This window comes from Bubalus bubalis, chromosome 3 (genome assembly GCF_019923935.1).
Source record: "Bubalus bubalis isolate 160015118507 breed Murrah chromosome 3, NDDB_SH_1, whole genome shotgun sequence".
NCBI classification, from domain to species: domain Eukaryota; kingdom Metazoa; phylum Chordata; class Mammalia; order Artiodactyla; family Bovidae; genus Bubalus; species Bubalus bubalis.
Window position 1 is genome coordinate 57,788,284 of NC_059159.1, and position 25,860 is coordinate 57,814,143.

A 25,860-nucleotide genomic window follows, 5' to 3' on the forward strand; every position below is an offset into this window, starting at 1 on the left:
AAAGAAAACTTCCAACTGTAACTTGAAATAATCAGATAGCCAGGTCAAAGGAAATGAAGTGGAGGAGCTGAATCATCTACCCCCTGATAGTGATTTTCTCCTTTGCATTATAGATAGAAAAAGCTGCTGCTTAAAGACAAAGAAAAATGAGCTGTGTTTATCTGAATGATCACACTTAAAAGATAAGTTATATATAATTAAGTGCTGGGAGATATGCAAACATTAGCAACTGTATTTCTAAATAAGAAGACAACATAATAACTACGAGTTTTAAACAGCAGAGTAGGTATAATCCTATTAACAGATAAAAAGTGTAGACATAATTCTTTACTTTTCTTCCAAAGAAGTTCTGCTGAACTTCAAAAAATTTCTTTGAATAATCATGTTTGACAAATATCAAGGTTAATGGTAGCAAGGTAATTAAAACGAATGATTGCGGTTGTCCACAGGGCTATGTCTGTGCAGGTGTTTCTCTGCTGTTGCCACCCTCACTTAAAAATGTCTGACATAAAATTCTGATCTTACACATAATACGTTAGTAGTGGTTATTCTCATCCCCCCTAAAAACACAGAATTTCTTCACATAAAGAGTTCTTACAGGGTTTCTAAAATACATTTAATTTAAAAAAATGTAATAGGGTAATCAAAATTATAAAAAAATGCTCACTGCAAAAATTTAGCAAATACTCTTAGAGGCATGGATTCCGATCCTCTATAGCATTGTTTTAAAGTCAAATGCTACTTTGAAGGAAGAGTCTTGAATATTACCTAATTACTAAATCAGTCATCTACTACCCAGGACTTACTTAAAGTCCTGGGTAGTAGATGACTTACTACTTTAATATTCGATTTACTTACTTTTTTAATACTTGATTAAAACAGACTTTTTCTTTTGTAAATTTTTGTAATTCTTTAGTATATTAACATAGACTTTTGCTACGTGTGTGTGTGTGTGTGTGTGTGTGTGTGTATATCTGGTCCCTAGCATAGAGATTACGAGTACAAACTAGAGGAATAGTGGAATGTAAAAGGCCAATACAAAGACAACTGGCAGCCAGACTGACACCAAGCAAAGAGACAGAAAACAAACAGTAAAAAGGAAGTTCAAACATATGTTGGGGGAACAAGTGCCTGGAGATAGGAAGAGGGAAGGATGGCAATGTCCAGTACTGAAGCTTTCCCCAAGGATCTCCCTGTCATGGGGGAGGTCACTGAGAGCGCTGGAGGCGTCCATGACAGAACATGCAGCTTCTTGAGAGAGTGTTCCCTCAGCTCTGAAGAGCAGGGGACTGCTTCAGCTCTTCTGCAGCCCTGTAATTAATTACCCTGCTGACTGCCCCAGGGTTTGTTCCCAATTTTCTCTGGTTGTGATCTGGGGGTTTTTCACAGTTATAGTTAATGTTTCAGCAGCCTTGTCATTCATCTTTATTGTGTTCTAGGGTCTTTTGCTCAGTTGGGCCTTACCTTCAATCTTATTCCATCTGTTCTATGCTATTAAAAAATCCCTCAAGGTTGATTCCACCCTTCCAGGTCTCCAGTGCTGTTGTGGATTTATTTTTAGAATTTATTATACCATTTCAAAGAGACTTTAGATGGAAGTAGAGGTTAAAAAAAAAAAAGAAAAAGTCTTAACCAGCTATCTTCTGCTGGAAGTCATTTTGAGCACTTATAACAAATATTCTCCTCCTACAACTGGTTGCATTAAACCTTTTAAGGTTTTTATCAAAGAGCTATCAATTTCACCATAGGCAAACCAATACATTTCACAAGAGTAAACAACCAAATGTGAAATTTTCTTCTTTTGTTTTTCTAAATAACTGATTTTTAAAAGAGTGAAAACGTATAGAAAACTTACAATCCATATCAAGTATGGCACGGACAGATTTAACAAGTTCCTTAGACTCAAGTGCCAGTGTTGCTGGGATGTTGTGTCCATTCTTTCCCAATGGCGTGAGGGACGTCTGGGAAGCTAACAGAGCTCTTCTTCCACTATGAGGGCAAGAAAATAAAGCTGAACTTATTATATAATGAAGAATATCTATCTTTGCTAAATCTGAATTCTTATTAGTTATAAAATTGCACAAAACTTCTGATTTCTGAGAATGCTATATTCTTATAGTCATAAACTGAAATGATGTTCACAAAATAATACTTGTTTTCAATTTTTTAATACATAATAAATAGGGATATTTAAAATATTAGGTTGACCTTATGTATAAGGAGAAGGAATAGAAGGACAGCTCCTCCTAAATCATTGTTTGGATTACACGATGTAGCCTTTTATTTAGTCTTGTAGACATTTAAATTAAACAGCTAAACATAAATTCATCAAATAGACATTTACTACTACCTTGACTCATTGGAAAAGACCCTGATGCTGGGAGGGATTGGGGGCAGGGGGAGAAGGGGACGACAGAGGATGAGATGGCCAGATGGCATCACCGACTCAATGCACATGAGTTTGGGTGAACTCTGGGAGTTGGTGATGGACAGGGAGGCCTGGCGTGCTGCGGTTCATGGGGTCGCAAAGAGTCGGACATGACTGAGCGACTGAACTGAACTGAATGGAACTAGTAATATTAAATATAAATTCTACTACTAAATTTGCTACTGATATTATCTCTTAAATTATCTCTTCCATTTGCTGTCCCTAAATCTAAGACAGCCTAGAGCATTTATACCACTTTTAAAAAATGCAAATTTCACCTGAAATTCTGATACAATTAAAATGCAAGGTTTTACTTTTACCATTATGTTAAAACTTTTACTTGAAAAGAGACAATTTTAAACTGATGACAAAGGCATCATTACTTATAATCCATCTTCCTAGGCAAGACAGCATTAATTCACAAGGAAAAACTAAGGCATTAATTCTCAAATTCAAATACAGAGCCTTTCTGTGTAGAAGACCAAGGCCAATACCCACTACAGAAGATACAGTATATTAAAAAGACTGAGCCAAATTTTACTCCTGTTTAACTTTTCAAGCTGTGGTAAAAAGCTGCTTAAGGTTTTTTGGTTTTTTTTTTTAAATTGATATAAAGTTGATTTACAATATTGAATAACTTCCAAGTATAAGGCAAAGTGATTCAGTTATATATATATTAATGTTGCTTTTTAAAGTTACCTTTGTTCCATGAATCTGCAAGAGCAGACTCTGGCTTTTAAAAGGTTATTTTTAATATCAAAACTTTTGAATTATTATTCAAGGCCACAGTGAAACCTTGGGTGGTAGAAGTTGGGGTCATGTCTAAACTATAAAAGGAGAATTAATTGCTGAGTATTTTAACATCCTTACTGAAAATAATCATCATGGAATTCACATAATTATCTTACATCATAAGCAGCATGTTGCTATTGTTGTTGTTTAGTCACTAAGTTGTGTCCAACTCTTTTGTGACCCCATGGACTGTAGCCTGTCAGGCTCCTCTGTTTACAGGATTCCTCAGGCAAGAATACTGGAGTGGGTTGCTATTTCCTTCTCCAGGGGATCTTCCTGACCTAGGGATCAAACTTGAGTCTTCTGCATTGGCAGGCAGATTCTTAAAGCTGAGTCACCAGGGAAGACCCATAAGCCAGTACCATAAGCAGTGAAATCCAATTATAATAGATAACAATAAAAATATCAGATTTCACTTGAAGAAATATTACAGTAAAATCAGTTAAAAGGTATACCAGCATAGGCGATTTTCTAAATTCAAAAATGCTATGTGGAAACCTAAAATACAATTGAATCATCTTTATTTACTGAACTGCTACTTTCACAGTAAAGGGTGGAGTTTTCCTATGTTTCTTCAAGCACATGTTGCTAGAAGTAGAAGTATATTTCTAGTAGCATCCTTTATAAAAGGGAAAAAATTGCTTTGACTATCTCAAGGCTCTAAGAGATTTTAGCATTTCAGCCCCAAGTATGAGATGAAAGCATTTGAATTTTCTTACCTTAAATTTGACAAAGATGCAGAATTATCAGAAAATACATCTTGAATAGCCTAGAGACAAACAAAACAGTAAAGGCAATACGTAACTTTGATAGCTTTTTAAAATGTTTTTTCTTGTTTAAATAATATTTATATCCCCTCCACCCATATTATTAGAAAGGTATTTTTGTTATATATAGAAAAACAAGTTACATTAACATACAATTCACAGAATTATAATACATAGACATATTTCTGTAAGGGTATTTATCGACTAATGTTTACTTAGTATCAAAAGTTTTAAGAAAGTTTTCATTAAAACAGAGCATATATTAAGGATCTCAATCATTTCTTTATCTCAATCATTTCTCTTAATCTGTATGTTAGCTAGTCTTTTCATTATCTAAGCAATTTAAAATCTTGAGAGTCCCTTGGACTGCAAGGAGATCCAACCAGTCCATTCCGAAGGAGATCAGTCCTGAATACTGATTAGAAGGACTGATGCTGAAGCTGAATCTCCAGTACTTTGGCTACCTGATGCGAACAACTGACTCACTGGAAAAGACCCTGAGGCTGGGAAAGACTGAAGGCAGGAGGAGAAGGGGACGACAGAGGATGAGATGGTTGGATGACATCACCAGCTCGATGGACATGAGTTTGAGTAAACTCCTGGAGTTGGTTATGGACAGGGAGGCCTGGTGTGCAGCTGTCCATGGGGTCACAAAGAGTCAGACATGACTGAGTGACTAAAGTGAACTGAAGTCAGCATTGCTGTTTTGAGCCCTGGGAAGGTTTCACTAGCCAACAAATACCATGACATTTATCTATATGTCAGTTGTCTACACATTTCTTAAAAATGGACATAAAGTGATGTAACAGGAAAATTTACCTCTACAAAATGGAGAAGCTTTTCAGTGGATGCCTCAAAAGTTTTCCGCGCCATTTCTGATTTTCGCAATTGGCAGTCCAGTACTGTGATTCTCTTTCTTAACTCCTGAACACTTTCCTGGACAGAAATATCAAAAGGGATTTTCTCTTATTGTATATATCTTTTTATTTGGAGGGTCACTTAACTAATTGCAATATTTTTAAAAGTTAAACTGCACAGGGATGCTGAAAATTTTATAATATAAGCTACATATAACTTTACTGACAAAGCTTAACATTGTACCAGCTGTCAGGGTTCCAATTCAGTTTTTTCAGAGCAAGCAATGAAGCAAATTTGAAGTTGAAGGGAACTACATTGATAAATGGCAAAGAAAAGTATAAAATTGATTATATATTACTCCTTTCACACAGGAGGGATTAACTACTACTTTATTAGTCTTTTTACAATAAGAAAATATAAAGCAGGAAAAGCATATGAATCAATTGCTTTCAGATTTTGGGCAACAGGCAGTGAAAGGTCGGGATTCTGAAGAGACTGAAAAAATGAAAGTTAAGCTCCATGACTGGCCTTTTGTCTAAAGTCTGCAAAACATGGCATAGGGAAAGAGGGTCTAAAAAGAAGATAGGGTTTTACTGAGCTGAGGAAACAAAAATTGAAATTTAGAGATGGCTAAACCTGTGGGGCATAGTAGAAGATAAAAGGGAGCTACACAAAATAAAAGCTGCGAAACTATACCTAAGTATCTCTTGGTCTTTAGCAGGATTCTAAGCTATGCATATGCACAGCTAGGCATTAAAAGGCTGGTCCACTATGGTGGAATGTAAGCTAAACAGAGGTTCTGAAGTTTACATTTGGCTGTAAGTCACTGGTGTTTGACCAATTAGAGAAGAGAAGCTTATCTGAACACCTGGATCCTCAATTGAGATCACAGTAAGACCACACTTTAGGAATAGAGCTATGTATGCAGGTCAGGAAGCAACAGTTAGAACTGGACATGGAACAACAGACTGGTTCCAAATAGGAAAAGGAGTACGTCAAGCTGTATATTGTCACCCTGCTTATTTAACTTATATGCAGAGTACATCATGAGAAACGCTGGACTGGAAGAAACACAAGCTGGAATCAAGATTGCCGGGAGAAATATCAATAACCTCAGATATGCAGATGACATCACCCTTATGGCACAAAGTGAAGAGGAACTCAAAAGCCTCTTGAGGGAAGTGAAAGTGGAGAGTGAAAAAGTTGGCTTAAAGCTCAACATTCAGAAAACGAAGACCATGGCATCTGGTCCCATCACTTCATGGGAAATAGATGGGGAAACACTGGAAACAGTGTCAGACTTTATTTTTTTGGGCTCCAAAATCACTGCAGATGGTGACTGCAGCCATGAAATTAAAAGAGGCTTATTCCTTGGAAGGAAAGTTATGACCAACCTAGATAGCATATTCAAAAGCAGAGACATTACTTTGCCAACAAAGGTCTGTCTAGCCAAGACTATGGTTTTTCCTGTGGTCATGTATAGATGTGAAAGTTGGACTGTGAAGAAGGCTGAGCACAGAAGAATTGATGCTTTTGAACTGTGTTGTTGGAGAAGAATTGATGCTTTTGAACTGTGTTGTTGGAGAAGACTCTTGAGAGTCCCTTGGACTGCAAGGAGATCCAACCAGTCCATTCTGAAGGAGATCAACCCTGGGATTTCTTTGGCAGGAATGATGCTAAAGCTGAAACTCCAGTACTTTGGCCACCTTATGCGAAAAGTTGACTCACTGGAAAAGACCCTGATGCTGGGGGGGATTGGGGGCAGGAGGAGAAGGGGACGACAGAGGATGAGATGGCTGGATGGCATCACTGACTCGATGGATGTGAGTCTGAGTGAACTCCGGGAGTTGGTAATGGACAGGGAGGCCTGGTGTGCTGCGATTCATGGGGTCGCAAAGAGTCAGACACGACTGAGCGACTGAACTGAACTGAACTGAACCCTAAAGTGGCTTTCCATGTGGGGCTAGGGGTAAGGAATCTGCCTGCCAATACAAGAGGTGCAAGGGATGCGGGTTTGATCCCTGGGTTGGAAGATTCCCTGGAGCAGGGAATGGCAACCCACTCCAGTATTCTTGCCTGGAAAATTCATGGACAGAGGACCCCGGCAGGCCACAGTCCATGGGCTGCAAAGAGTTGGATTGTGACTGAGCACACACATATAACTCCATTGATTGTTACAGTAAAACACATTTTAGTTAGCTTATGGCGGCTTTTTTTGGACAACATGGCTTACCAGATGCTGACAGAAACCCCTTTAGTGTGGCATAATCCAACATGCTGAAGATACACATACATATTTAATGTAGCATGACCCAATTCGAAGCTGAGCTGGTGGAGAAGTAAAAGAATGCCGTAAACAGTAAAGGAATTTCATGAAGACGTGCAACAGCATTGCTGCCTGAACCCACTGAAGTGAGAGTACAGTGGAGCACAACTTTATCTCAGGGTATTTGCAGGTTATTGGTGGCCTCTAGTTTGGGGTTTCATCAGGCACAAACAGGAGAACTTTAATGGGTAAATTAGAGAGAAACAAACCTCTTGATTTTGGCTCTGGTGAATGGTAGACCCCAGTGCACCACTCATGCAGGTTAGAGATCAGGATTTATATTACTTATGTGGTCTGTACGTTCATAAGCTGAAAATTTAGTTTAAATTTTACCTGACTGGTAAAAGCAAACACAAACTTTCTTTAGTGGGTTAATTTCTAAATTCAGATATCAAAGAATTCCTACATTTAATGTATCAAAAGATCATGGTCTCCGTATATAAGCTACTATGGATAAAAAGTCAGCTGAAGGAGACAAATTATAGGATCAGACCTACAGAGACGGCAGATACTGAAGTGACTGAATACAGAATATAGTTAGAGTTGGACTATAAAGAAAGCTGAGCACAGAAGAATTGATGCTTTTGAACTGTGGTGTTGGAGAAGACTCTTGAGAGTCCCTTGGACAGCAAGGAGATCCAACCAGTCCATCCTAATGGAAATCAATGCTGCATGTTCATTGGAAGGACTGATACTAAAGCTGAAACTCCAATATTTTGGCCACCTGATGCGAAGAGCTGACTCATTTGAAAAGACCCTGATGTTGGGAAAGACTGAAGGCAGGAGGAGAAGGGGACGACAGAGGATGAGATGGTTGGATGGCATCAGCGACTCAATGGACATGAGTTTGGGTAAACTCTGGGAGTTGGTGATGGACAGGGAGGCCTGGCATGCTGCAGTTCATGGGGTCACAAAGAATCAGACGTGACTGAGCGACTGGACTGAACTGATGTTCAATATGCTTTAAAAACTAAGAAAGAAATTAAAGCATAATAAAGAGACAAGACACTATCAAAATAGATCCAGATGAAGTAAAAAAATCAAACTTAGGAATAAAAATGCAATGCTTACTTAGCACATATACTAAAATTGGAACGATACAGAGATTAGCATGGCCCCTGCACAAGAATGATACACAAATTTATGAAGCATTCCATATTTTTCACTCTTTGACATAAATCACAGCAAGATCCTCTTTGACTCACCTCCTAGAGTAATGGAAATAAAAACAAAAATAAACAAATGGGACCTAATTAAACTTAAAAGCTTTTGCATAGCAAAGGAAATAATAAACAAGATTAAAAGACAAGCCTCAGAATGGGAGAAAATAATTGCAAACAAAGCTACTGACAAAGGATTAAAATATATAAGCAGCTCATATAGCTCAATATCAGAAAAATAAACAACCCAATCAAAAAACAGACAAGAGGCCTAAGCAGACATTTCTCCAAAGAAGACATACAGATGGCCAATAAACACATGAAAAGATGGTCAACACTGCACATTCTTAGAGAAATGCAAAAAAAAATACAATATCACTTCACACCAATCAGAATCATCATCAGTTTAGTTGCTCAGTGGTGTCCGACTGTTTGTGACCCCATGGACCGCAGCATGCCAGGCCTCCCTGTCCATCACCAACTCCCAGCACTTACTCAAACTCATGTTCTTCGAGTCGGTGATGCCATCCAGCCATCTCATCCTCTGTCGTCCCTTTCTCCTCCTGCCCTCAATCTTTCCCAGCATCAGGGTCTTTTCAAATGATTTAGCTCTTTGCATCAGGTAGTCAAAGTATTAGAGCTTCAGCTTCAGCATCACTCCTTCCAGTGAATATTCAGGACTGATTTCCTTTAGGATGGACTGGTTGGATCTCCTTGCAGTCCAAGGGACTCTCAAGAATCTTCTCCAACACCACAGTTCAAAAGCATCAATTCTTTGGCTCTCAGCTTTCTGCATAGTTCAACTCTCACATCCATACATGACTACTGGAAAAACCAAAGCTTGGACTGGACAGACCTTTGTTGGCAAATGTCTCTGCTTTTTAATATGCTATCTAGGTTGGTCATAGCTTTTCTTCCAAGGAGCAAGCAGCGTCTTTTAATCAGAATAGCCATCAACAAAAACAAATAATAAATACTGTAAGTGATGTGGAGAAAAGGGAACCCTATTACACTCTTGGTGGGAATTCAAATTGAAACGGCCACTATGGAGAATAGTATGGAGATTTAACAAACTAGGAATAAAATTACCATACAACCCACCAATCTCATTACTGAGCATAAATCCTGAGAAAACTACAATTCAAAAACACATGCACCCCAATGTTAAGTGCAGCACTATTGACAATAGCCAGGACACGGAAGCAACTTAGATGTCCATCAACAGGAAAACGGGCAAGGAAGTTGTATGCATGTATATATATAAATATATGGACATATATATAGACATATATAATGGAATATTACTCGGCCATAAAAAGGAATGAATTTGAGTCAGCTATAGTGAGGTTGATGAACCTAGAGCCTGTTATACAGATTGAAGTCACAAAAAGAAAAACAAATATCGTATATTAACGTATGTATGTGGAATCTATAAAAATGGTACTGAAGAACACGTTTAGAGAGGAGAAATGGAGGCAGACACAGGGAATGGCCTGGTGCACACAGCAGGGGGAGGAGCGGGCCGGGTGAGCTGAGCGCGCAGCACTGACACGTGTGCACCTTCAGGCGTGACGTGGACAAGCAGCAGGACGCGGCTGTACAGCACAGGGAGCCAGCTTGGTGCTCTGCGACGACCCACAGGGGTGGAACGGTGGGGGAAGGAGGCTTCGGAGGGAAGGACCACACGCACAACTGTGACTGATTTGTGCTAATGTACGGCAGAGACCACCATGGCATTGTAAAGCAAGTATCTTTCAATTTAAAAAAAGGCAGTAATAATTAGAAACTCAGTTAATGTGTTTGCTATCCAGCACATTAAGATAAGTTGAAAAGAGAACAGGTAAACTGGAAGACAGAGGTAAATAAATGTATAATAGAGCAGAAAAATAAAAATGGAAAATATGAAAAGAGAAGAGGTAAGGAAAAAGTAACCAGAAGATCTATCATATATCCAATATAAATTAGATAGGAGAGACAAGAAATAATGAAAGAGAAATAGGTCAGGATAACAGCTTAAGGTTTTGCAGAAACAATGAAAGACACTGTTACTCAGATCAGGAAGCTCATTCCTTGAATCGCAAGCATATAAATAAAGATAGCTCAATACATGGCTGACCATAGTCAAACCTGTGACCACTTAAGATAAAATCACCTAAAAAGAAACAACACATTGCAAACAAATAACAGACTGAAATCTGATATCACAACCATGGAACAAAAACATTAAAGAAACTCAGTGCCAGTTTAACACCCAAAATGCTACACTTCAAGAACAAGAGTTAATAAATATGTTTCCAAACAAACAAAAATAAATTTCATTACAACAGATCCTATCTTTGACAGATGAATTTCTAAATGCTGTACTTCAGGAAAAAAGAAAGCAATTCAAGCAAGAAGTTCTGAAATGCAAGAATGTTGAAAAAAGAAAATGATAAACATGGAGGTCAATCTAAACAAAGATTGACAGCACAAAAGAAATTGTAATATCTAATTTATGATGTTAAAAGTCAAGAAATAACTAAAATAATTACAAAATATTAAATAGAAAGAGACTTGGATTTGTAGTAAAGTTCTTACAGTATTTAAAAGTAGACTGATAGTGATTAGTTTTATAATTTAAGTTAAAATAGAAAGCTACCATTGCTATTACAAGATAATCATTAAAATTAGAAACAAGTGTCTAACTTCTAAACCAGCATGAAAATTAAAGTTGCTTAGTCGTGTCCGACTCTTTGAGACCCCATGGACTGCAGCCTGCCATGCTCCTCTGTCTGTGGAATTCTCCAGGCCAGAATATTGGAATGGGTAGCCATTCCCTTCGCCAGGGGATCTTCCCAAGCCAGGGATCAAACCCTGGTCTCCCACATTGCAGGTGGATTCTTTACCATCTGAGCCACCTGAAAGTGAAAGCAGTATAGTAAAATAAATGGGAGTGGGGGAACACAGGAAAAATCTGACCCAATCCAAACAAAAGGGGTGAGAGGGAGGTAAGACATGACAAACAACTAGAAAACATGGGACAAATAAAACGCAGAAAATAAAAGGGCAGAAATTAAGCCAAGTACATTAGTGAATAAGAATGTAAATGGAAAGATCTTTCCAATTAAAGGTCAAAAATTAGTAAAATGGGAAAAAAACCAATTACCTGTTGTTTACCATAGACAAAATTAAAATATAAGGGCAGGGACTTCCCTGGTGGTCCAATGGTTAAAATCCGCCTTGCAATGCAGGAGGCGTAGGTTTGATCCCTTGGAGAACTAAGATCCCGTATACTATCAAGTAACTAAGCCCGTGCTCCACAACTAAAAGCCTGTATGCTGCACTTACTGAAGCCCCTGTGCCGTAACTACTGAGCCCGTGTGCCACAGCTACAGAGTGCCTGTGCCGCAGCGAAGGCTCCTGCACAACACAGATAGGACCTGATGCAGCCAATCTAATAAACAGATCACATAAGGACTAACAGAGTTTTGCCAAGAGAACACACTGGTCATAACAAACACCTTCTTCCAACAACACAAGAAGACTCTACACATGGACATCACCAGATGGTCAACACCGAAATCAGACTGATTATATTCTTTGCAGCCAAAGATGGAGAAGCTCTATACAGTCAGCAAAAACAAGACCGGGAGCCGACTGTGGCTCCGATCGTGAACCCCTTAGTCAAATTCAGGCTTAAACTGAAGAAAGTAGGGAAAACCAGTAGAACTTTCAAGTATGACCTAAATCAAATCCTTTACGATTATACTGTGGAAGTGAGAAATAGATTCAAGGGATTATATCTGATAGACAGGGTGTCTGAAGAACTATGGACCAAGGTTCATGACACTGTACAGGAGGCAGGGCTCAAGACCATCCTAAGAAAAAGAAATGCAAAAAAGCAAAATGGTTGTCTGAGGAGGCCTTACAAATAGCTGTGAAAAGAAGAGAAGCCAAAAGCAAAGGAGAAAAGGAAAGATATACCCATTTGAATGCAGAGTTCCAAAGAATAGCAAGGAGAGATAAGAAAGCCTTCCTTAGTGATCATTGCAAAGAAACAGAGGAAAACAATACAATGGGAAAGACTAGAGATCTGTTAAAGAAAATTAGAGATACCAAGGGAACATTTCATGCAAAGATGGGCTCAATAAAGGACAGAATGGTATGGACTTAACAGAAACAGATGAGATTCAGAAGAGGTGGCAAGAATACACAGAAGAACTGTACAAAAAAGACCTTCACGACCCAGATAATCACAATGGTGTGATCACTCACCTAGAGCCAGACATACTGGAATGTGAAGTCAAGTGGGCCTTAAGAAGCATCACTATGAACAAAACTAGTGGAGGTGATGGAATTCCAGTTGAGTTATTTCAAATCCTAAAAGATGATGCTATGAAAGTGCTGCATTTAATATGCCAGCAAATTTGGAAAACTCAGCAGTGGCCACCGGATTGGAAAAGGTCAGTTTTCATTACAATTCCAAAGAAAGGGAATGCCAAAGAATGTTCAAACTACCACACAATTGCACTCATCTCACACGTTTTGCAAAAAATAGCATGTTTTGAACAAAAGAATGTTCAAACTACCACACAATTGCACTCATCTCACACATTTTGCAAAAAAGCAAAATGGTTGTCTGAGGAGGCCTTACAAATAGTTGTGAAAAGTAGCAAAGTAATGCTCAAAATTCTCCAAGTCAGACTTCAACAGTATGTGAACCGTGAACTTCCATTTGTTCAAGCTGGATTTAGAAAAGGCAGAGGAAACAGAGATCAAATTGCCAACATCCACTGGATCATCGAAAAACCAAGCGAGTTCCAGAAAAACATCTGCTCCTGCTTTATTGACTATACTGAAGCCTTTGACTGTGTGGATCACAACAAACTGTGGAAAATTCTTCAAGAAATGGGTATATCAGACCACCTGACCTGCCTCCTGAGAAATCTGTATGCAGGTCTGGGAGCAACAGTTAGAATGGAATGACAGACTGGTTCTAAATCGGGAAAGGAGTATGTCAAGACTGTATATTGTCACGCTTCTTATTTAACTTATATGCAGAGTACATCATGAGAAATGGTGGGCTGGATGAAGCACAAGTAGAATTAAGATTTCCGGGAGAAATATCAATAACCTCAGATATGCAGATGATACCACCCTTATGGCAGAAACTGAAGAAGAACTAAAGAGCCTCTTGATGCAAGTGAAAGAGGAGAGTGAAAAAGTTGGCTTAAAGCTCAACATTCAGAAAACTAAGATCATGGCATCTGGTCCCATCACTTCATGGGAAATAGATGGGGAAACAGTGGAAACAGTGGCTGACTTTATTTTTCTGGGCTCCAAAATCACTGCAGACGGTGATTGCAGCCATGAAATTAAAAGACACTTACTCCTTGGAAGGAAAGTTATGACCATCCTAGACAGCATATTAAAAAGCAGAGATGTTACTTTGCCAACAAAGGTCCATCTAGTCAAGACTATGGTTTTTCCAGTAGTCATGTATGGATGTGAGAGTTGGACTATAAAGAAAGCTGAGTGCCAAAGAATTGATGCTTTTGAACTGTGGTGTTGGAGAAGACTCTTGAGAGTCCCTTGGACTGCAAGGAGACCAGTGCATCCTAAAGGAGATCAGTCCTGGGTGTTCATTGGAAGGACTGACGTTGAAGCTGAAACTCCAATACTTTGGCCACCTGATGAGAAGAGCTGACTCATTTGAAAAGACTGTGATGCTGGGAAAGATTGAGGGCAGGAGGAGAAGGGGACGAGAGAGGATGAGATGGTTGGATGGCATCACCGACTTGATGGACATGGGTTTGGGTGGACTCCGGGAGTTGGTAATGGACAGGGAGGCCTGGCGTGCTGCAGTCCATGGGGTCGCCAAGAGTCAGACACGACTGAGCAACTGAACTAAATTGAACTCATAATCTGAGTCTAAAATACAGGCAGAATTAAAAAAAAAAAAAAAAGCTGAAAATCATAAAAAAAAAATACAGATAAAAGATCAAAGGATTATGTAGCCACCACACATGTAAAGAAAAAGAACTAGACAGGGTCATCAGATGAAGATTTAGAGTAAAAGAGGCTTTTGAATGAAAGGGGCTGGGATAGTTTATCATTCATTTAGAAAAAGAAAGAAAGAATGAAATGGACCCCTATCCCATACAATGACATAAAACCATGAAAGAAGGATCAAATTTTAAAAACTTTTAGAGACAAATACAGAAACATTTTTGAGAATGGAGGGACTTCTAGAAAGACACATGAAGGAAAAGATTGATTAATTGGATTATATGAAAATAACAGCTGTTCATTTCACTTTAGGGTGCAAAGGCAAGCATAAATTCAGGAGAAGAGTTTTACAACATTAAAAATAAAAACATTTCACATAGAAACAAAAATGCCTAATAAATGCATAAATATTAGCTCTAATGGCTATCTGGGACAAGAGGCAAAGCCCTGGTTTACTGCATTTCGTGGTGTAAATAATCTTACATGGCTCATTTCAAGCTAACCACGTGATGTCACTGAACACAGAGTTAAGATCAGTTTAAATACTTTCAAACACAATTGGCATTGCCTAATTGTAATTAGTAAAGCTGATCATACAATCATCACTCAACCTACCAATTCCACTCTAGTATGAACAAAAGACAACTGCTACACATGTGGAGTAGGATATATATACAAAACTTTTTAGCAACATTGTTCATAAAAGAATAAAACTGAAACAATTGTACTGTCTATCAAATATAGTATGGACAAATATACTGTAATATATCCACTCAATGGAATACAAAAAAAGCAATGAAAAGACATGAACTAGCTATAAACTTCAAATAAATAAATCACAAATACAGAATTTTGAGTGAAAAAAACACAAGTCAGAATAATAAAAGTAATATGTTTTCTATTCATATAAAGTTGACAAACAGGCAAAATTCAACAATACATTGTTAAGGGATATGTGCATGCATGCTTAAGTGCTCAGTCATGTCCAACTCTTTGTAACCCCATGGACTGTATTCTACCAGGCTCCTCTGTCCATGGAATTCTCCAGGCAAGAATACTGGAGTGGGTAGCCATTCTCTTCTGCTGGGGATCTTTCGTACCCAGGGATCAAACGCAGGTCTCCTGCATTGTGGGTGGATTCCTTATTGTCTGAGCCACCAGTGAAGACTAAGGTACATATATATACAGGTAGTAAAATAATCAAGAGAATGGTTAAGATTAAATCTAGGAAAGTGGTTTTATGGGATGAAATTGGAAAGGGACATTGTGGGTCTTCAAATGTATTGGTAAATTTTTATTTCTTAAGCTGAAGGAAAAAATAAATAAAAAGGGAGATAAGTAAACATAGAGATAATATAAGGGAAAACTTGTAAGAAAAATATTTATTGTTATAAAAATAATCTGCTTTAAAAATGAATATCTGAATCTGAATTTTGTAATATTTTGGTCAGTATCTCTTCAAGCAATCTCAAACAAAAAAAAGTTTCCTTCTCTTTCTCCACTGGTATTGGGTTTGGAAAATGTTGAGATGTTCATCTCTAACATCTCTTGGGGAAAAAAAAAAAATGATTATTTTCAGACATGGGCTAATGGCTTAGTTTAGGATTTTGTTCTCTTAACAAAATTTTGTTCCTCTGAATGGCATGAGACACCATTATGCTAAAAAAGAGAACTGAATTAATTATATTACCACAAAACTTAGGACAAAAATGTTTTTCAGCTAGGAGCTGAAATAGAGAATAGCAAATAACCTACGCTTTAAAAAATTGAATAAATTCATATGAATTCCTTAAATGTTATATTATTTAAAAAGAAAGTATTTTTAAAGACTTGATTATCCCTCTGAAAATAAATCAAGTTATTATTTAAAAAGTACTTTTAATATTTTGATAATCCCACCAATATTTTCAGAATCATGTTAAATTACTCACATGAAATAAGCATATATCTCTGATTTCAGAACATAAACCTAGGTCAAGAATAATAAATATATGCAACATTCCTTAGTATTTCTGCCATCTAAAGTATTGCTCCCCCTTGGCCTTATGGTATTATCAATGGGTGACAGGAACATCAGACTTCTTTTGGAACTTGTTTAAATGGCAAATGTGAAAAATGTATCTCTTAGATAATCAAAGAAAATTTCAGATTTTCTTCTGTATCTTGCTTTTCTAAAACTAGTTTCATTTCCACTTGGTATATTTAAAGTATTTAACTCTTTTATGTTTAAATAAATAAATGTAAAATTTTCAAATTTGTTTTATGTTCTCTTGAAAGATGACTGGATTAGAGACATAAACACATTATGGTTAGAAAAAAATTCTAGGAAGTTATAAAATATCTATTTCAATTTATTTAATTTTCTACCTTATTTCAGTGAAAAAAAAAGTATATATGTCTATTACAGTTTTTGAATACCATTCAATGAATATAGTATATATAATGTTTTACAAAATCACATAATAAAAATTCACATCAAAAGAAAGGTCACATTGCCTTCTGAAAAGCATTCAGTATTTTGCAACTGAAATTGAAGCCTGCTAAATTCAAACTCAAGTTTCTTCCTCTTAATTAACTTGGGCCTTTGGCAAAAAGTTATTTAACTTTCACACTTCCTCAAGTGCTCTAAACAAAGAGTAAAACAGAATTAAAAGACAAATTAGCAAGTTTAGGGAAAAAGGAGGAAACCAATGTAATGGGACTTAATAATTGAGTTGTACAATGTTGACCAGTGACCCAAATAAATTTGGGGCACATACTTTTCCATCCCAAAGCTATCTGGATAAAGGGAGGCTCATAACCTTCACATTACCCCCACCATGACACATCATCCTACCACTGAATAACAGAAGACAAACACTGACCTAGTTTAGAAGTGCAGATGAAAAAAAAAAATGAAAACAGGATACATAGCTACGGCAAGGAAACCATGGTAACCAGAAAAGGGAACTGTTTTGCTTACTTTATTTTGGTCAGAATAATCAGCAAGCTGAGCCTTCAGCTCTGTAATCTCAGCCTCTAACAGACGGATCACTTCCTCGTAATCCATTTCCATTCCCTGTGCCTGTCTCTGTGCAGCTTCGGCAAGATGAAGCCGACTTCGCAGGGCTCTTGTTTCTTCGACCACAGCTTTGGCTTCCTAAATATTTAAAAAAATAATGTCATTGAAGAAAAGAATGTAAAAATAGTAGCGGTTTAAACAAAATATTTTCTTCCTTCTGTAAGTTATAATTCAAAAAATGAATCAATATAGTTATATTATTCATATCTCAATTTGAAAACTAATATTCATGTTAATTAAGGTCATGCGTGACCTTACTTTTCCTTGATTTCTTGGATAACTTTCAGTATGGACTCTCCAACTTCACACATTTAAGAGAGAATTTTGAAAATAAGAGAAGTAGAAGAAAATGGAAAATAGAATAAGAATTGGCTCAAAAGATAAAAAGAGCAGACTTCTACAAGTCAAGTAGGTGGTAGGGCTCATGTTCTATGAAGGTTTTTGCAGCTTCATCAGATCCTGCTGAGAGATTTATAGTGTTAAGGGCTTCTCAGTGGTCCAAGCCCCAGGAGCCAAATCTTATTCCTAGACATCAGTCTAAGAGCTACCTCCCCATTTTGATTTAAGCCAAAAGGCAGAATTCAGTAGCAAAATATACAGCCATTTCTATAGGATGCAATGCTCACCACATTTAGAACAACACTGAGGGAAAGGCATTACTAAAAACCATTTTATACATAATCTGTTAACAGAGGCTCAGAGAGGTAACATAACCTATGCAAGGGCAGATACCAGTGCCAGAATTTAAACCCAGCTTTACCTGACTCCAACATTAATGCTTTTCTCACCATTTTACTCCACCACTAGACGACAAAAACAAAAACAAAACTATACACTCGCTGTATTTTTCACCTTAGGAAGTGGATGGTGTGGCCCAAAGCATTTGCACTCTCAAAACTCTGCCTTGGTGCTGGCTCAATAACAGTTCCCAGGATAACAATATAATTTAATATTGCACTTGCTATAATGTAAACCATTTCTTTCTTTTTTTTTTTTTTACTTGATGCAGAAATTGTTTTTCTCTGCAATGGAACTTTATGCTCCAATTGCCGTGGCTAATATTCAACTATGGCTATTTTAATTTTCTGGGAGCTTTAACAGGACACTCGCTTTTGTTTGAGCCTAGGGGAGGGTTAGAAATATTTTTACTACAGGACATATTTTAAGGGTCAATTTTTCATTCTTACATTCAATAACTATTAAGTACTTACTGTGTGTCAGTTTCTGTCTCAGGTACTGAAGATGGAGCACCTAACACAATACAAAGTCCTCCTTTTGTCACCCGATATTTATAATCTAGTTTGGGGAGATGGCAAACTAGAGATAGTCAATGAAGAGCTCACTTAGAAGACTTTTAATCAGAGAACAGCAGAAAGGATGGAGCTTTCTGGGCAGGGAGAACAGTTTGTGCAAAGGAAATGAGATAGCATTGTGCCTCCATAGCATTCTGCATCAAGATAGCATTCTGCATCTTGAGAGAACAGCAAGGAACCCAGGGTGGCCGAAGTAGACAGGAGGAGAGGACAGGAAGAAGGGGGTGCAGGACATGGGGGTAAAGTGCTCACAGGTCTCTGGGCAGGGATGGTGCTGGCATGGAGTGACAGATCTTGAGAGCCTTTGTAGGCCATTGTAAGGACTTTAGTTTTACTCACAGCCAGAGGGAAAGCGACTGGAGAGTGCTGAGCAGAGATGCGGTAAAAGGACACCTATCTAACTAACACGTCAGTCAGTTCAGCCCAGGCGATCAAGGGTTACCAGTGTCACAACTGGACCAGCTGCACAAAAGACTGCACGAATGGGAGGTGACGGCCTGGTATGTGTCAACAGGGCTCTAAATGTTTTGGATAGATCACCTCAAATAATCTACCCGGTGCTGTGAGAGGTATGTCCATTTTTACCCTCATTTAATAGACAGGAAACTGGAAAGTTAAGTAGTTTGCTCAGAATCACAAACTTAGTTAAGTGGCAGAGCTGGGATTTGAACCCAGGCTGTCTAGTTACAAAGTCCACAGTCTTGGCTACAGAGTATGCTAAAAAAAAAAGATCACTTGTAGATGACAACATCATCGGTGCCCAGCCCTGCATGAGCTTAGGATGTGGCCATTACAACACACTCAAACACATTTGAGGCTGCTACACCATTCCCCATTTTCCATTCAATCAGGCTAGGAAAAAAATAATACTATCACTGAAGAGAAAGGGAGGGGCAGAGAATTCACCATAGCAGCAATGAAGAATAACTAATTCGATGATTTGTCTCCTTCACAGTTGCTTCATGCAGCCTTTATTCCTCTATAAAAACAGCACTTTTATTTTTGTTCAAAGAACGCTAGTTAATTAAATGAAGAATCTGAATGGAATTTATACAGCCTTTACGGTGCACTGATGGGAATATGGTGTGAAATGCAGTGGGGTGGTAAGAGGTGCAGAGGTTTTGTTGCTGAATAAATTCATGCCATTCCTTTTGTAAATGTATAACTGTCAGGCTGCTAAATGTGACCCCTTAGCAAAGTTCTAGCCCAATTCCCACTGAATGGCTGTTTAAAAGATTAGTGCATTGAAATGACGACTCTTAGAGGAAGCAGTCAAGAAAAGATAGCAGCAGCGTGCCACATTTAGCAATACAGGATCACATAAATCCATTTTTTCTTTTCCTCCTGGGCTGTTTTCTAATAACTGTAAAGCCTCCTATGTCAGTAATAATTGAGCCAGAATTTTCCTAGTACCTCACCATGAGCCTGAAATCCAATCAGGCAAAATGTGGCAGCCAGTTCACTGATTTACTCTGTGTTAGGTACAGATTAATTCAGTTTAAAAGTTAGAAAATGTTGGATAATAAAATAGCAAGGGAATTCCAAACAAGCATCTACTCCTTCACTGACTACACTAAAGCCTTTGACTGTGTGGATCATAACAATCTGTGGAAAATTCTTAAAGAAATGGGAACACCAGACCACCTTACTTGTCTCCTGAGAAACCTGTATGCAGGGCAAGAAGCAACAGTTAGAACCAGACATGGAATAATGGACTGGCTCAAAATTGGGAAAGGAATACGTCAAGGCCGTATATTGTTACCCTGCTTACTTAACTTATATGCAGAGTACATTATGAGAAATGCCAGGATGAAAGACTCAGAAGCTGGAATCAAGATTGCTGGGAGAAATATCAACAACTTCAGATATGCAAGTGATACCACTCTAATGGCAGAAAGCAAAGAGGAACTAAAGAGTCTCTTGATGAATGTGAAAGAGGAGAGTGAAATAGCTGGCTTAAAACTCAGTATTCAAAAAACTTCAGATCCTGGCACCTGGTCCCATCACTTCATGGCAAATAGATGGGGAAAAAGTGGAAACTGACAGGTTTGACTTTCTTTGGCTCCAAAATCATTGTGGATGGTGAGTACAGCCACAAAATTAAAAGATGCTTGTTCCTTGGAAGAAAAGCTATAACAAACCTAGACAGTGTATGAAAAAGCAGAGACATCACTTTGCCAACAAATGACCATCTAGTCAAAGCTATGATTTTTCCAGTAGTCATGTACAGATGTGAGAGCTGGACCATAAAGAAGGCTGAGCACCAAAGCATTGATGCACTCGAACTGTGGTGCTGGAGAAGACTCTTGAGAGTCCCTTGACAGCAAGGAGATCATATCTGTCAATCCTAAAAGAAATCAATTCTGAAAATTTATTGGAAGGACTGATGCTGAAGCTGAAGCTTCAATACTTTAGCCACCTGATGCAAAGAGCCAACTCACTGAAAAGATCCTGATGTTGGGAAAGACTAAGGGCAGGAGAAGAGGGTGAGAGAGGATAAGATGGTTGGATGGCATCATGGACTCAAAGGACATGAGTTTGAGCAAATTCTGGGAGATGCTGAAGGACAGGGAAGCCTGTCATGCTGTTGTCCAAGGGGTCACAAAGAGTCAGACAGAACTTAGCAACTGAACAACAAAGATGTAATAGCAAATCAGAAAAATCAACAAAAGCTTTACACATTTTAATACTAAGCAGTACAAAGAAATGCACTAAAAGGGAATCCTAAATTATGAAGGCATATCTCTGACTTAACATTTTTTTAGTGACACTGAGAAAATGACTTCAACTTACACTGTCTGGTTGTCAAATCAGGATTTTCCACCTTAGAATTTCACAATGAACCATCAGGGAAGATCAGACCAAATCCTTTGAAAATATACTTCACACTAATGAAAATCTTTGTAGGCTACAAGAACTTCGCTACGTGATTGTGTTGAGACAAAGGGCAGCATAAGCTCAAAGGACAAAATATCGTATTTTTCCATATACAGCACTTTTCTCCCTTTAAGGCACTGTTGTTGTTGTTCAGTCACTAAGCAGTGTCAGACTCTTTGTGACCCCATGGACCGCAGCATGCCATCCCTGTCCATCACCAACTCTTGGAGTTTACCTAAACTCATGTCCATTGAGTCCGTGATGCCATCCAAACATCTCATCCTCTGTCGCCCACTTCTTCTCCTGCCCTCAGTCATTTCCAGTATCAGGGTCTTTTCCAGTGAGTCAGCTCTTTGTATCAGGTGGATAAAGTACTGGAGCTTCAGCTTCAGTGCTTCCAATGAATATTATGTTGATTTCCTTTAGGATTGACTGTTTTGATCTCCTTGCTGTCCAAGGGACTCTCGAGTTTTCTCCAGTGCCATGAGTTGACGGGCTACTTTATGTTCCAACTCTCACATCTGTACATGATACTAGAAAAACTCTAGCTTTGGCTAGAGACCTTTGTTGGCAAAGTGATGTCTCTGCTTTTTCAAATGGAGGCTAGGTTTGCCATAGCTTCTCTTCCAAGGAACAAGCATCTTTTAATTCTGTTGCTGGAGTCACTGTCCACAGTGATTTTGGAGCCCAAGAAAATAAAATCTGCCACTGTTTCATTAACATGATATTGAATAAAAAATATGGGCATTAGATATACTTCAGAATCTTAGATATATGATTTTTTTTTTCATTTTCTGGCTCTGTAATTCTCCAAGACTCAATTTTTTCATTTGTATAAGGGTAGATAACAGCATCCACTTTATAAGCTTGAAACAACTCTCACAATAAGGGTTAAAGAACTACAGCTCTTGGTACACTTTTTCCCTGTTCCTCTTCATTGTTTTCAAATAGACACATAATCACCAACGCTATGAGAGAGCTAGACTGGATGAAATGACTGAGGCACTCAAGTAGTTCTTTGGAAGTAAAACGTGCACGTCTTTTTTAACGTTAGCAACAGTTATGTAAAACCTTCCCTTCTCTAGTTGTGAGTTTTAACGGCTCCCCAAAGTAGAAGGAAAAAGCACTAACTGCAGTTGCTCATTTGTAATTAGGCAGCACATCCACATCACTAAACTGACAAGTTCTGTAATTTTTAAGCTAATCAGTAAATCTTTCACAATGTCAACTGCTGACAGGAGAAAAAGGAGGCCTCCAAGAGATATATGTTTTAGTGTATTGTAACTTATGCTACCAAGCCCGAAAGAATACTTCTCTTATCAGCTTCCTACATCCACTCATTGGAAAACCCTTCTTGGTCTTGGTCCCATTACAGCCTGTGAAAAAGATAAAGGGTTGCTGCAGGAAGAGGGATGTTGAAGGAAAAATGTTTAAAAGCAAGCTATATTTAGTTTCCTTAAGTATTGATTTTATTACAATATGCTTAATGTTCCTCTCAAGGGATGATCTCAAATAATTTGCTAGTGGTTCAAAAAAGGAATCTACAACTCATCCCTTAACCATGACATTCTTGGAGGAGAAAATGAATTCACAGAACTTTATGTAAGTCTCCGATGTGTGTTCTTCCCTTTCCTTTCCTTTTGCCTTCTCTGGGTGTACATCCATCCCTCTCTTCCGCCTCCATACCTAACCAGTTATCAGGCACTGTGAATTCTTCACTGGTGATGTTTGCACCATTCCTTAATATCCATTCTTACCATCAAGCTGTTATTATTCATGTCTTTAACACCTGACACATAGGTGCATACTGCATACTCTGTTCTTCACTAAAATGTACTCTGCATACTTCTGAAGGATCAATTTTCCTGAAATATTGCCTAGGAAACAAACCTAGATAAAATGTTGCTAAGTACACAGTACATGATAAATATATTCTCAATCTCTACACTTCAAGGTTCTCCACTATTTGTTCCAAATCAGTCTTTCCAGTATTAGCACACTGACTCTCTTATGGACTAACATATCCAAGTGCGTTCACTTACCAATTTCCCAGACTAAACTCCCTTACCTCCAAAATCCTTTTGAGCACATTATTCCTTCCACTAGGTGAATATATTTTTCCTCTTTTTTCCCTTCATCCAGCTGCCATCTATTCTTCAAAATCTACTTTAGATTTTATCTTTTCTCATCTTTCCAGACCACTTAAGCTTAAAATGGTCTTAGCTGTGGAGCGGGTTCTTCTCTAGTTGCAGCAAGAGTGGGCTACTCCCCATTTGTGGCGCACGGGTTCTCCTCTTGGTGCGGCGCACAGGCTCTAGGGCGCACAGGCTTCAGAAGCTGTGGTATGTGGGCTCAGTAGTTGTGGCTCCCGGGCTCCAGACCACAGGCTCAGTAGTTGTGCCACACAGGCTTCATTGCTTCATGGCAAGTGAAAACTTCCTGCAGCAGGGATCAAACCCGTATCTGCTGCATTGGCAGGCAGATTCTTTACCTCTGAGCCACCAGGGAAGTCCTCCCCTCCTTTTATCCTTAATAATATCTGTTGTCTGTAATTACTCCACAGGCTATTTAGCATTTCCTACTGCTCTGTTAAACTGTCATGAAAATAATATTTTACTCCCAAACTTTCTAATGTCAAAAGATCTTGACTGACGAAAGTAGAACACAAGTTGTCTCAGAGTAAAACCCTATTTAATATTAACAGGTCCTCCATTTAACATAAATATGACATGTAACTGAGTTGACAAATAGTGAAAATGACTATTTTGTTTTTCATATATAATTGCCTTATAGAATTTTATTAGGTATAAAGCTTTCATATGAAGGTTTCAATTTTACAGCAATATAAGTAGAATTGTATTTCATTTAAATAATTACAATAACAACCATAAGTCATGCTATGAAAAATAGCACATAATGAAAAGCAAACCATTTCATCATGCTCTCTTTATACATGAATTAAAACAAAATTCTTTTATAGTATTTATCAAGTAAATGAAATTACATCTAAACCATGTGGAATGAATACCAAGATTGAAAAAGGACAGAGAGCTACACTTTATTGTGCTTGACAATTTTATTGCTTGGTTTTCATTAAACAGACTTAAAAATTATGTACACCAAGTTTATATTTCCCTAAAATTGATAATTTTCCATCATAAGTTAATATAATGAATACATGCTCTCAAGGACTATATAATCTTGAAAGTCCTGTCCAATCCTACCCAAATCCTTGATTCCATGATTCATGTGGTGACACTCCTTTGTAAGTGTGAAAAATGATAGATATTTGTAAGCTCAACAAATAAGATTTTCTTTAGTTTGTATGAAAAAGAAAAAATCCTCACTGTGCAAAGGAAGACTTGGTTAAGCTTTCTGGAGAAAAAGCAGGTCAATCAAATTATAATTAGCTCTAATTAACCCTCCCAAGAGCTGTCAACTTCTTTACCTGCAGCTGCCTCATCCTCCAAAAGGTGCAAAATTGAATTCTGCCTCTGAACATCAAAGAAAATCAAAGAAACAATGTTTAATCTCTGTTTATAAACAGAAGTCCCTAATCAAAGACAGACACACAAGTACATCTATCTAATAAATTTTACCCTGCGAACTTTGCTCACAATACAAATATTAATTAGTTAAAACCCTGTTTTGACAGTATACTTAACCCTGAACATGTATTTTCTGGTTTAGTGAGATTTGACATAAAAGAAAACTATTTTCCTACTTCTCCAGTCCTTGTTACAAGTGTACCAAAGGAAGACAGTATTGGAAATTTCTTTAATAATCAGAATTTAAATCCTGTTCAGTGAAACCTAGTATCACTCAGAGGCTACTTTTCCAGTTGTCAAATATTTAAAATTCATCTGAAGTTTGGGGTTTAAGAACAGAAATGTATTCCTTCCAAATTAACCTTTCGAGAATTCAGTTAGGATCAAGATTTTATCAAATTTTCTTTGTTTTGATGGAACCTGACCAAGAATTCCAAATTTGAATCTAGCTATAATAAGATCTGGGGATTCCCTGGGAGCTCAGCTGGTAAAAAATCCGCAGGCAATGCAGGAGACCCCGGTTCAATTCCTGGGTCAGGAAGATCCCCTGAAAGGATGGGCTACCCACTCGAGTATTCATAGGCTTCCCTGGTGGCTCAGATGGTAAAGAATCTGCCTGCAATGCAGGAGACCTGAGTTCCATCCCTGGGTTGGGAAGATTTGCCGGAGGAGGGCATAGCAACCCAATCCAGTATTCTTGCTTGGAGAATCCCCATGGATTAAGGAACCTGGCAGGCTACAG

At 38.0% G+C, this 25,860-nt stretch overlaps 1 protein-coding gene, 1 long non-coding RNA gene and 1 pseudogene across 6 annotated transcripts in view; 1 reads left to right on the forward strand and 2 right to left on the reverse strand.

Moving 5' to 3' along the window:
• Window positions 1-25,860, reverse strand: part of STXBP4 (syntaxin binding protein 4) — a 235,071-nt gene that overhangs the window by 81,431 nt on the left and 127,780 nt on the right. For 4 of the 5 annotated variants that reach the window (XM_025281286.3, XM_044939654.2, XM_044939657.2 and 1 more), the window contains 4 exons: window positions 17,282-17,458; window positions 4,807-4,923; window positions 3,940-3,989; window positions 1,856-1,989 (listed from right to left, as the gene is read on the reverse strand). In XM_025281286.3, coding sequence (XP_025137071.3) covers window positions 1,856-1,989; window positions 3,940-3,989; window positions 4,807-4,923; window positions 17,282-17,458 — 478 coding nt within the window. The remainder of the gene's footprint in view (window positions 1-1,855; window positions 1,990-3,939; window positions 3,990-4,806; window positions 4,924-17,281; window positions 17,459-25,860) is intronic. The other variant, XM_044939655.2, reaches the window with a different exon arrangement.
• Window positions 130-1,849, reverse strand: LOC112583821. The gene is made up of 2 exons (XR_003108074.2): window positions 831-1,849; window positions 130-788 (listed from the first exon to the last, which is right to left on the reverse strand). It is a non-coding gene; the product is annotated as an uncharacterized LOC112583821 (long non-coding RNA).
• LOC112584052 lies at window positions 8,235-8,334 on the forward strand (annotated as a pseudogene).